The sequence below is a fragment of the Haemaphysalis longicornis genome, unplaced genomic scaffold (genome assembly GCF_048455015.1).
Source record: "Haemaphysalis longicornis isolate Haplotype H1 unplaced genomic scaffold, Haemaphysalis longicornis Haplotype H1 scaffold_1, whole genome shotgun sequence".
In the NCBI taxonomy this organism is placed as follows: Eukaryota; Metazoa; Arthropoda; class Arachnida; order Ixodida; family Ixodidae; genus Haemaphysalis; species Haemaphysalis longicornis.
In genome coordinates this window covers 242429832-242443094 of record NW_027526203.1, presented here as the reverse complement: position 1 = coordinate 242443094, position 13263 = coordinate 242429832, and the positions used below count along the sequence as shown (strand labels likewise).

Here is a 13263-nt window from a genome sequence, read left to right as displayed (position 1 = left end):
GAGCTCAAATAAACTCACGAAAAGCGGCTAACAGGGTAGGCGCCTTGTCTCGGGCCGAACGAGCCCAGTCACACGCAACGATGATGATGAGCAGCCGAGGAAGAAGACAAAGTGTTCCACCTGCCAAGAGTTTGACGATAGTGGCAGGATGAAATACGGAAGCTTCGCTCTCCGTCGCTTGTTGCTCATAAACGCGTTATTTGTTTACTCACCTAGGTTAAGCATTCCGTATATATCCAAATAATATCGTGGCACTACTGATAACCTACATGTAACCGTGCGCAGTCATGCACGCTTGCCTGTATCTTGTTATACGCCCCCTAACGAGCTGTGTATATAAGCGCCCGTCTCTGTCAATAAATGCTGATTGCCAGACCAGCCTTCGTGCGTGCTACATGGTGGCAGCGGTGGCCGATAAGAGCGACGACGGCCGACAGCAGCGGATCTACGAGATAGCAAGCCACGCCGGGCGGCTTTCAGCTCCGCTTCGCAGAACTTTGCCATGGCCGACCCACCACGCCAGCAAGCAGCCCCGGTCACCACGCTACTTCCACCCCCAAAAGCCCTGGATACCTCCGCGGACGTGTGGCAGAGCTGGACAACGTGGAAGCAGGAGTTCGAGCTGTTCGCCGCGGCTACCTGCCTGAACCAGCAGCCTAAAGAGGTACAGGCCGCCACCTTTCTCATGGTTATTGGAGAGGATGCTCGTAAAACCTACAGCACGTTTGTGTTTGAGGAAGGCGAAGAGAAGTCGGACATAGCAGTCTTAAAGAAGAAGTTTGAAGCATTCTACAAGCCGTCACTTAACCTAGCGTACCACGAGTATCGTTTTGGAATACGCGACCAGCGGGACGGAGAAAGCTTTAATGACTGGCTAACCGAACTGAGGGTATTGGCCAAGAGTTGCGAATTTGGCGAAATGGAAGAACGCATGCTACGGAGCAGAATTATCCTTGGCGTGAACGATAAAAAGCTTCAGGAAAGGCTTATTTCGGAGAACGGGAATTTTGCCAAAACAGTGGAAATATGCCGCACCCGAGAACAGGGCAAAGAGCAATGCGAGGCAATTCAAGCAGGTACGCATGGCAAATCGAATATCAATGCAGTCTCCGAAAAAGAACTGAGGCGTTGCGGCAGGTGCGCCAGAAAGCACGAGGCTAATCGCAGATGCCCGGCGAAAGGACGCACATGCAACAAGTGTGGCCAAACAAATCATTTCGCTGTCGCGTGCAGAACGAAATGTGATAAGGCGCGCGTAAGCACAGACAGGCTTGCAGCAGTTGAAGCCCAGGAAGAAACTTTCTGGATTGACGCGTTATCACTTAACGCCGAGAAAGGCGATCGCTGGTCAGCGACAGTGAAAATAGAAGGGACGCCCGTCTTGTGCAAACTTGACACCGGTGCCAATTGTTCGGTGATATCAAAAAAGAAACTGCATGAAATACCGACAAAAGAGACGAGAGTTGCAACGTCGTGCTGAATACGTTTTTTGGCCACCAGAAAAAGGCAACACGACGCATACGCCTGGTTGTCGCCGGAACTGAGTCTAGCCTAGAAGCTAACTTTTTCGTCGTTGAAGACGACGTTCCTGTAACACTCAGTGGTTCTGTCTCAGAACAGCTTGGGTTACTGCGCAGACTCGCGGCGGTGGAGCAACCACAGCTCTACGAAGTTGCGAAACCTTACGAAGACGTATTCAACGGCCTAGGCATGCTCACAGGAGTTACCTATCGCATGAAGCTTAAGCCAGAAGCCCAAGGCGTGGTTAGGCCGGCAAGAAGGATCCCAATAGCGCTACAGGAAAAAACTAAAGCGGAACTCGACCGCATAGAAGAAGCGCAGGTGATCAAAAACGTAACCGAGCCAACGGAGTGGTCTAGACACATGGTGGTGGTCGAAAAGAACGGCAAGACGCGAATTGGCATGGACCCTACAGAACTAAACAAAGCTCTATTGAGGGAGCACTACCCCATGCCGACTTTGGAAGATATCGCGCCGTCCCTTACCGGTGCTCGGTATTTTTCAACACTAGACGCTGCGTCAGGGTTCTGGCAAATAAAGCTCGATGATGAGAGCTCTCGAATTTGCACCATGAGCACTCCTTACGGCCGTTACCGGTTTCTACGCATGTCTTTCGGGATCTCGTCTGATCCGGACGTTTTCCAGCGTGCAATGCACAAGGTCATGGAAGGCCTCGAAGGTATTGCCGTCGTAATGGACGACATTCTTGTGTGGGGCCGTACCAAAGAGGAACATGACAGGAACCCGGAAAACGTTCTGCAACGATGCCGACTGCACAATTTGAAGCTAAATCGAAAGAAGTGCCGTTTTTTGGGCACGTTCTGACACGTGATGGGCTGAGCTTGGACCCGGACAGGCTGCACGACATCCTACAAGTTAAAGCGCCAAGCGACAAGAAAGAGCTGCAGACCTTCCTGGGTATGGTCAACTTCGTCTCCCGGTTCATTCCGAACATGTCGACGGTTACCGCTCCATTACGAGAGCTTTTGAAAAAGGATGTCGCATGGGTTTGGGAGGACCGCCACCAACTGAGCTTCATGGCTCTCCGAGAGGCGCTTTCAAAAGCTCCAGTGCTCGCGTACTTCACAAAGGGCCAACCTATCACATTGCCAGTCGACGCAAGTCTAAGCGGAGTTGGCGCAGTAATAATTCAGAATGGCCACCCCCTAGCGTATTCGTCTCGTTCTCTAACGGAAACGCAACAGAGGTACGCTCAGATCGAAAAAGAAATGCTGGCTATGGTTCACGGTTGCGAAAAATTCCACGACTACCTATTTGGGCAGCCACAAGTTGTAGTGGAATCGGATCACAAACCACTGGAAGCAATTTTTTGCAAACCGTTGTACCAGTGCCCCCACCGACTGCAGCGCATGCGCCTCAACCTGCAAAAGTACCCGATAGTTGTCAAGTACACGCCGGGGAAAGATCTTTTCATTGCTGACGCGTTATCGCGCTTTCCAAATGCATCCGTTCTAAAGGAGCACGATGAACACTTTCACGTCAACGTCATCGCTAACCTGCCCATTTCAGACAGGCGCCTGATGCAGGTACAAGAGACGGCCAAGGACCCAACAATGCTCCAACTTCACCACTACGCAAGCACAACTTGGCCAGACAACAAAAAAATCGCGCCAATCCACCCCGTGAATGTGGTTGGAAAGCAAAGCTGTAAACGGCACCCATAACGATTACCCATGCGACGTCACTTAAATTCACTCACATCGCTCTACAAATAGCAAAACCAGAGAGAAGTGAAATGCACTTAACCACACCATTTATTACTTCAAAGAGATATTCTTGTTAAGGTTAAATCAATGCATGATGCCTGAACGGTGGTTGGTTGAGTTGTATTGGAGTAGCATAAGAGTGGAAACTTTTTTTATAAAATTAAAGTAAGCTCCAACCCGGTGTTAGACGATCTGTCTTCTCCGTCTCTGCGCCGCGGACGGACGCGACAAGATTTGCGGCAGAGAAGGAGGAGGAGGAAGAAATACTTCTGTTCAGATTTCTGAACGGCCCTGAGTGCAGCCCTGGGGAGTGATTCCTTCTTCTGTGGGGCCCATATGCAGTCCGCGCGGCCTGTGTTCTGTCCACCCGCCTATGCTGGGTAGGTAAAGAGGGAGTGAAGATCGTTTCCCCGAAGTCCGGTGTCGATCAGGAACCCAATCGCCCGGGCTCCGGTTGATTTGGCAGGAGGCTGGCTGGGCGATGGTGTTGAAGTTCTTGGAGGTGGCGGTCGAATTGACGAACTCGAGGCGTTCAAGTTGATTTAGTGAAACGGAAGTTTATGTACAGCTATTTACAGTACGAAAACTGGGTACATGAATAATAAAAGAAAAACTGCAAACTTCAGCTAGACGCTAGCTCCGAGTGCGCACAAATCACTCGAGCTCCTCAACTTCGTCTAACTCTTCCTATTCTCGGAGCGTACACAAACCGCTCGAGAAACCACGGCCGAGACTCTGTCTCGCCGCAAGATCCGTCTAGTTGCCCGGTGCGGCGCTGCACCCTTAACCTCCGACGCGATCTTAACCTCGACTAGGGGGCTCACAAATCCCAACCTAGCGTTAACGGTCGAGACTCCTTGTCTCGCCGGGAACTGCCAGCTCAGCGCTCAGACAAGAACGATTTCCAACGGCCAAGTTGGGTCTTATATAACCTCGACATCACACTCTCTCGGGAACGCCCCTGTAGCGTTCGTACACGCGTATGGGCGTGCCCAAATACACGTAGACAGCTGTCACTCAGCACGCCACGGAAAATTCATTGAGGCGCCGCCACCTTCGGGTCAACGGCACGCTCGTAGACCAGCAAGTTCGAGCGACCCCGCGGGGCGAAAACGAAAGACGGCGACAGTGCGTCATGCTGACCAGGGCGCGACAACAATAGAGACACGCCGGTAATCCCAGCGGGTCCGGCAGGCGTTCCTGGAATCCGGCGCCGCCGTCTGCCCTCTCAATGGGGGATTATCCTTGAGGAATGCGAAGGGCCAGACAATCCGTCTCCCGCGCACGCCGCGACGAATTAGCGGTGGTTGCAGCGCAGGGTCGGCAGTGCTACGTCGCCAGACAGAGCGGCGCGTTCTCACGCGCAGCCCGGGCACCTGGCCGCTAACTCATAAGTGGACCTTACAGAGGGCCTGGACAGCAGCATCTCCCATTGCTCTTGTTGGGTAGTTGACGGAAAGAGAGGAGGGTGCTCAGGGCTAAAGTCGCACACCCCGATTACGGGACGGAGTATTCCTACTTCTGAGCAAAATTTACATTCAGTGTCGTAGCGATTTGGATACATTAAGTGAAGACGCGTAGGCTGTGGTAAGGAGGCCGGATTGTATGAGCCGTTGGGTAGTTAGTTGTTCTCTGGAAAGGTCAGGGTAAGGCGAAGGTACGGTCTGTCTCAGACAGCGATAATGCTGGGTTATCTCCCTGAACGTGACAAGCGGGTGACTGTCCTCGTGCAGCTCCATAGCACGGAAGGTTAAAGCGCAGGCTTGTTGGGTGGGCGTATTTCTTGCCCTCCATTGAAGCGTGAGGGGGTGTCCAGATGAGCTGAATGGAACCGTTTGGGGAGTGGTTTTTTAGCACGCGCAGTGCAGGTCAGGACACCCAACCTTACTGGTTATTCCAGTAGGCTTGCTGTGAATCGGTCACTACACTCCGAACCCCTGGTTGGGTGAGAGCCAAAATGATGGCTGCTTCTTCTGCTGCCGTCACTTCTTGGGTCCTAAGCGAGGTACACGCAAGGAGGTTGGTTCTGGAGGTAGCCACGATGATGGCGTATTGCTGCCCTCGATGTTTGTGTTTGAAGGCGTCCGTGTAGATAACTGCATGATCCCCACCGAGGGTGGTGTTTAGCGCTTGAGCCCGTGCTTTTCGGTGTCCCTCGTCATGTGAGGGGTACATATTTCTAAGCAAAGGAAGCATCTTTAGTTTTAGTCGCCAAGAGTCTGGGAGCACGTAAAGCAGAGTGACATTCTGGGCTGCCCAGCCAATCTCGTGAAGCATGCGGTTACCCATCTCGTGAAGCATGCGGTTACCCATCGCAGTTCTGAGTCGGACCTTCTGGTCAGAAAGATGGCATTCTATCAGCTCTTCCACCGTGTTGTGGAGCCCCGTGCTAAGCAGCCTCTGTGTGGACGCACTCATCAGAAGACCAATGGCCTGCTTGACCGCCTTTCTAAACATTATATATAGCATCTCTATGTCTTCCTTGTCGAGAATAAGACAGGGGGTTGACGTAAGTAACTGTCGAGAGGACAGAAGCTTCAATTAATCGAAAGGTACCGAATTCCTTTAGGCCTCGCTTCTTGGTGGCAACTCGCCTGATCATGTGTATGATTTGATTATTGCTATTTTTTAGGCGCTGCAAGGAGACGTCACTCTAGGTGTTAGCCTCGAGATGTAGGCCCAGGATCTTGATGCTGGGGCTTGGAGTGATGGCCTGGCTATGAACGAGTATTTGAATGTATTCCTTGATTTGGCGTGAGGGCCGACGACAAGGAGCTGTGATTGTTTACGTGAACACTAGAGGCCACAGGCTTTAGCACATTGGCGTACTAGAAGTGAGATGCCATGCATTGGTGTGAGCTTCCTTTAATTTTTGTAACTCTTAGCACATGGTGCGCACAGGGCCGCTAGATGGACTTGAGTGGTCGCGTGACGCTTTCACGTGGCATTCAGCGAGAACGCAGGGGGTAAACCCATAGATGTGCTTGGTCAGTACACCACCTGTCTTCCCAGTCTTAGCGTGGGCTCGTAGCTAAATCGGTAAGACAACGGGCTGTCGCTTTGTTAGTCTATTAGTTCGAGGTTCGATTCCCGGTGGTGCCAGTACATTCTTTTATTTGTTCGCTGAGTTTTCTGGTGACACCAACGGTCGCGAAAGAACCCTTGGGGGGTAGAGGTAAAAAGCTTTGCTTTAAAATGACGTCATCCCGGAACTACGCAGCTACTGGGCCTTCCGAGAGGAACTTCACACACAAGAAGGTTTGGTTCTACACAGTAACCGCCTTATCATCCCTCCAAAGATGCGTGGCGAGATTATTTGTTGTTTGCACGCTGCGCACGGTGGATCGGAAAAGATGAAGGCACGCGCGCGAACTGCACTGTATTGGCCAAACATAAACAATGACATTGAAGAAGCAGCGCGGCGTGGCCCGGTATGCAAGAACAGGCCCGGAAATGCTCGAATGCCTTTAATGAGCCACGAAATTCCAAGTTTACCGTGGCAGGTGGTTGGCGCCGACTTTTTTTTACCACAACGGAAACGAGTACTTGGCTGTCGTTGATTTCTATTCTTTCTTCTTTGAAATCAGAGCAGTGACGTCGACATCTGCTAAACATGTGATTTCCGCTTTCGCAGACATCTTTGCGACTCATGGGTTTCCGCTCCAACTCTGCACCGATAATGGACCACCATTCACCAGCCAGCAGTTTCGAGACTTCATCGATAAGGTTGGCACCAACCACTTTTGCTCCAGTCCATATCACCCGCGCTCAAATGGTATGGCGGAAAGAGCCGTACAAGAGGCCAAGAAACTGCTAAAGAAGCATCCATTTGGATCGGTAGGCTTTTGCGCGGCATTGCTCGAATGGAGGAACTCTCCCCGTGACCCATGTTTGCAGTCTCCAGTGCAACGACTCATGGGAAGGTTGACCAGGAGCCTGCTGCCCGTTCCTGCCATCCACCTCCAGCCACGGGTCATACCACCTCGAGACGTGAAGCAGCGACTGCAACAGATCCGCCAGAAACAACGGACCTTCTACAACAGAAGCTCCAAGCACCTGCCAGAGTTGCCACGTGGATCCAGTGTCGCAGTGTACAACATTCCAGCAAAAACATGGTATCCCGCTGAAGTCGTCCAGACGGCTTCTACTCCACGCTCCTACGTCGTGGAAACTGAGGACGGTCGTCAGCTTCAACGCACCCGTGAACACCTCAGGCCAGCGCACCAGCCGTCCGCACCAGTCGGCGCGCCTACCGACGCGTCTGTTCCTGCGTCTGCGTCTCCGCAACAATCGGAGCCCGAACCGTTGCGAAGAAGCCAGCGAGAACGACGTCCACTGAAAAGATACCCAGACAGAGACTTCTAACCCATCAATAAAGAGAACTAGAAAAGGGGAGATGTAACCGTGCGCAGTCATGCAAGCTTGCCTGTATCTTGTTATACGCCCCCTACCGAGCTGTGTATATAAGCGCCCGTCTCTGTCAATAAATGCTGATTGCCAGACCAGCCTTCGTGCGTGCTACACTACATAAACCAGTAATGCTCCAAAAGCAACTGCTCCGTAAGTTGCCTTAGCTATTTTGTCATTTATTTATTTCAATACATTCAAGTCCTGTCAGGGCATTACATATGGCGGGATTCGATTGTACAACACAAGTGCAATATACAAAAAAGGAGAAAAAATGCAAGTGTACGAATAGGTACAAATATATATATATATAAACAGAGTACAAAAGCAGCGAACAGGTTAACAACACCGCACGACCAAATTTTTCGGAAAAAACAACCTAAAAGGAACAACAAAAAACAATCGCGCCAATCCACCGCGTGAATGTGGTTGGAAAGCAAAGCTGTAAACGGCACCCATAACGATTACTCATGCGACGTCACTTAAAATCACTCACATCGCTCTGCAAATAGTAAAACCAGAGAGAAGTGAAATGCACTTAACCACACCATTTATTACTTCAAAGAAATATTCTTGGTAAGGTTAAATCAATGCATGATGCACGTTTGGTTGAGTTGTATTGGTGTAGCAAGAGTGGAAAGTTTTTTTTTATAAAATCAAAGTAAGCTCCAACCCGGTGTTAGACGATCTGACTTCTCCGTCTCTAACTACTTCTTAAGCGCCTAAAACTACAGGGACATAGAATGAGACAGGTATACGGGATAGCGCGTATCCCTGTATCATTCTATGTCAATGTAGTTTTTGGCGCTTAAGAAGTAGTTATGGAACACCAACAAGCCCGAACGCAAGCCCTTCTTCTCCGTCTCTGCGCCGCGGATGGAGGCGACGAGACTTGCGGCTGAGAAGGAGGTGGAAGAAATACTTCTGTTCAGATTTCTGAACGGCCAAGAGTGCAGTCTTGGGGAGTGGTTCCTTCTTCTGTGGGGCCCATATGCAGTCCGCGCAGCCTGTGTTCTGTCCACCCGCTGAAGCTGGGTAGGTAGAGAGGGCCTGGACAGCAGCATCTCTACATTGCTCTTGTTGGGTAGTTGACGGAAAGAGAGGAGGGTGCTCAGGGCTAAAGTCGCACACCCCGATTACGGGGCGGAGTATTCCTACTTCTGAGAAAAATTTACATTCAGCGTCGTAGCTATTCGGATGCATTACGTGAAGACACGTAGGCTGTGGGAAGGAGCCCGGATTGTATGAGCCGTAGGGTAGTTGGTTGTTCTGTGGAAAGGTCAGGGTAAGGCGAAGGTACGGTCTGTCTCAGAAGGCGATAATGCTGGATTATCTACCTGGACGTGACAAGCGGGTGACTGTCCTCGTGCAGCTCCATAGCACGGGAGGTAAAAGCGCAGGCTTGTTGGGTGGGCGTATTTGTTGCCCTCCATTGAAGCGTGAGGCGGTGTCCAGATGAGCTGAATGGAACCGTTTGGGGAGTGGTTTTTTAGCACGCACAGTGCAGGTCAGGACACCCAACCCGACTGGTAATTCCAGTAGGCTTGCTGGGAATCGGTGACTACTTTCCGAACCCCTGGTTGAGTGAGAGCGAAGGTGATGGCTGCCTCTGCTGCTGCCGTCATTTGTTGGGTCCTAAGCGAGGTACACGCAAGGGGGTTGGTTCTGGAGGTAGTCACAATGATGGCGTGTTGCTGCCCTCGATGTTAGGAGAAGTGTGTGTAGATAACTGCATGAGCCCCACCGAGGGTGGTGTTTAGCGATTGAGCCCGTGCTTTTCGTTGACCCTCGTCATGTGAGGGGTTCATATTTCTAAGCAAAGGGAGCATCTTTAGTTTTAGTCGCCAAGAGTCTGGGAGTACGTCAAGCGGAGTGACATTCTGGGCTGCCCAGCCAATCTGGTGAAGCATGCGGTTACCCATCGCAGTGCTGAGTCGGACCTTCTGGTTAGAAAGATGGCCTTCTATCAGCTCTTCCACCGTCTTGTGGAGCCCGTGCTAAGCAGCCTCAGTGTGGACGCACTCATGAGAAGACCAATGGCCTGCTTAACCGCCTTTCTAATCATTATATAAAGCATCTCTATGTCTTCCTCATCGAGAAGAAGATAGGGGTTTGTCGTAAGTAACTCTCGAGAGAACAAAAGCTTCAATTAATCGAAAGGTACCGGATTCTTTTAGGCCTCGCTTCTTGGTGGCAACTCGCCTGACCATGTGTATGATTAGATTATTGCTGTTTTTCAGGCGCTGCAAGGAGACGTGACTCTTGGTGTTAGTATGGAGACGTAGGCCCAGGATCTTGATACTGGGGCTTGGAGAGGTGGCCTGACAATAAAAGAGTATTTGAATGTATTCCTTGATTTGGCGTGAGGGCGGACGACAAGGAGCTGTGATTTTTTACGTGAGCACTGGAGGCCACAGGCTTTAGCACATTAGCGTACTAAAAGTGAGATGCCATGGATTGGTGTGAGCTTCCTTTAATTTTTGTAACTCTTAGCAAATGAGCAAGGTGCGCACAGGGCCGCTAGACGGGCGTGAGTGGTCGTGTGACGCTTTCGCGTGGCATTCAGCGAGAAAGCAGGGGGTAAACCCGTAGATGTGCTTTGTGAGTACACCATTTGTCTTCTCGTGATCGCGTGGGCTCGTAGCTGAATCGGTAAGACAACGGGCTCTCGCTTTGTTAGTCTATTAGTTCCAGGTTCGATTCCCGGCGGTTCCAGTAAATTCTTTTATTTGTTCGCTGGAGTTTTCTGGTGACACCAACGGTCGCGAAAGAACCCTGGGGGGTAGAGGTAAAAAGCTTTGCTTTAAAAATAAAACACATTCCGCGTGAATGTATGTGCGTGAAACGGCCTCAATTAAAGATGGATGCCTTACAGATACTATACTCTGGTAGTCTGTTCCATTCATTTATATGTAGGACAAGGGGAGATGGTTTAAATTTTAAGGGCGAAGCTCTTTAGGAAATCGTTATTTTTCGTTCCGCAGTTAAAAATACCAAGATACTTCCGAGCTCACGCATGTGAGCGCGGGCCTCGCGGTGACTGCACGACAGTTAACAAAACCAAGAAAATGCTGAGCGCTCGTGTGTACGTGCCCCGCGACGACCTCCCAGCGTCCACGGCTCACGTTTGTCATGCCAAGCCTACGCACTTAGGAAGATAGGCCAAGATTGGTCAAAAAAGAAATAAAACTCCAGCGTTCACCGTAATCGTGGCAACACTTGTGTGGAAGACAGCTGTTCCGTCTTCGGCTACGTGACAATACCAATACGTGGCTTATGTTTCAAAGCTGTACTATTGCACTCCTTCATGATCGATGCGTGTATCGCCTCGTCTAGAACCGTTCCTTTTTCGCGATTTTCAAGTGACCGTTTTGACACAATGTAAACCCGGTTTCACACACGCGCTGTATGTCCAGATATCTTATCAGAACTTTTAGGAAAATGCATTAGTGTCTTTGGCAGAACGTCATCGGCCCCACTAAGACGGCTTTCGCTTTAATAATCATTCCGCTGCCGCTGAAATTCGCAGTATTCTTGGGCAGTCGTACCTCAAGTTTTTAGCGTGCCGACAACTCGTTTTACAGGAGGTGGGTGTTGGATTTTGTGATTCCATCCGTCGAACAATTAAAAATTTTCGTTCGCATTTTTATCAATTTTATATATAGTTCGTTATTTATTAGTAAAAGCTGTCACTGGTTAGTGGTTAGCACCTTGCAGACTTGTTAAGCTGTTGCGATATAGCGTCTCCCGTAATTGCGGCGGAGCGGGGCACTATAGAGGTGCGCAAGTTCTCACCCTAACTGCGTACACACGCGCAGTGTTGCCATCGCTGGGCTTCAGACATCCGCTAAAAAGCAATGAGAAATCCGCCAGATTCCGCTAGATTATAAAACATATCCGCTAAATTTCCCGCTAGGGCCTATTATATTTAAAATAACAGTGCAATTTCGTATGATAAATACCTTTATCATTCTTAAAACCTCCCCAAAACTACGAGAGCTGAAATAACATATAAAAGAGTCTTCCAAGGAGTCTAACAGAACACTTGAGATTTCAGTGCTGCGGTGGTCGTCATTGGTCAACCTCATCACAGATGAGGCTAAAAGATATAAATGTTCACACTGATTAAACAAAAGAACTCACAGGTCAACGAAAAACACATCGAGGTCTGCGTCGCCGCTGTCGTCGTCTGACACCATCTCCACAGGGCCGCTGGTACTTGTTGAGGGACCATAAAGGTGACTTGGTTGCACATACGTTGCAGATGTCCCAATTGCAGTAACAACTGCTGCGGGAAATTCGTAATCAAAACAACTTTTCTGGTGTAACTTCAGTCCCGCTCTTACGACGAGGATGGCGTTTGTTGTTTCAGGCTTCAGCTTGTTCCTCAGCTTGGATTTTACTATGTTAAGCTGACTAAACCTCATCTCTACTTCGGCATTTGAATACGGCAGCACGAGCATCGACATGGCAAATCCGGCCAGCTCGGCGAACGGGTTTTCGCCGCAGGCGTCCTTATAGGAGTGAACTTCACACCAGAACGACTGCGTGGACGATATTTGCCTCCAGTCCAGGAGGGTGATTTTGCTCCACTGGTTTTGAATTTTTAAGTGCGATGCACTTTATAAGCGACCCTGAATCCGCCGTCATCCGCGCTCCTCCTCCTCTCCCCTAGCAACGGCGCGAGGAGCGGAGAGGAGCGTCTGTAGCAACGGCGCAGCGACGTCACACCCCACGTGACCCGCGCGCGCTCCGCCTCCCGCGCCGTGGCTGCGCGCGCCCGCGCCGGCTCCCGCACCGCACCTCGCGCCGTGACGTCACACTCCCACGTGACCGCGCGCTGGCGCCTTTGCGTCTGCTCCCCCTCTCCTCGCGCCGTGACGTCACATGCTCTGCAGCTGGAGCGCCTCTCCCCCCGTTAGGTTTGCACTCACCCTCGGCGCGCGCCTCTCCCCTCGCCTGACAGCTAACCCTCGCCGGTACTGCGCCTCTCAAGGCGATGGCAGAATTACTACGCCGTGTACTCTCGGCGCAAGAAATGCATTCGCACTTCCTCACGATTCCCTTCGGGGAGGTGGGGGCAATTTTTTTCGATTGTCTCAGAGCCGTTTTGAAACCTCACGGATTTGTTTGTCTGAGATAGGCGGAGCAAGTGAACAGGAGCCCTCCTAACCTCTGAAGTTAAGCAATTTCTGCATTTTTAGAGGACACGGAAATGGTTTATTGCAGGGCGATTTTGAATCGGTGCACTGCGTGACGTATTCGCCAGAAATCCGCTATGTATGAAAATGGCCCGTCAAAAAATCCACCAGCCGCTAGACTAATTTTTTCCCCGTCAGAATAAAATGAAATCCGCCAGATTTAGCGGAAAATCCGCTAAATTGGCATCACTGCACACGCGCCCAGTTCATTGCTTGGGCACAAAACAATTACGCAACAATATTATGAAGCGATACCGCACATGCGTCAAGGTATCTTATTGAGACATTAAGCTCTTGCGAAATAATATCAGTGAGCAACTGACGACGCTTGTTCATTGTGGATCAGCTGAATGTGCGGGAAGCAGCGCATATTCACCTGAGGCCTTGCTGCCTCCATGAAACCGTAC

General features: G+C 50.6%; 1 protein-coding gene across 1 annotated transcript; it reads left to right on the top strand.

Annotated features, from left to right (window-relative positions):
* Positions 1-408: 408 nt before the first annotated feature.
* On the top strand, positions 409-7706 carry LOC144143350 (uncharacterized). Its single transcript, XM_077675122.1, has 2 exons — positions 409-664; positions 6883-7706. The coding sequence occupies exons 1-2, from the start codon at positions 503-505 to the stop codon at positions 7063-7065; spliced, it is 345 nt and encodes a 114-aa protein (XP_077531248.1). The 5' UTR covers positions 409-502; the 3' UTR covers positions 7066-7706.
* Positions 7707-13263: the final 5557 nt, after the last annotated feature.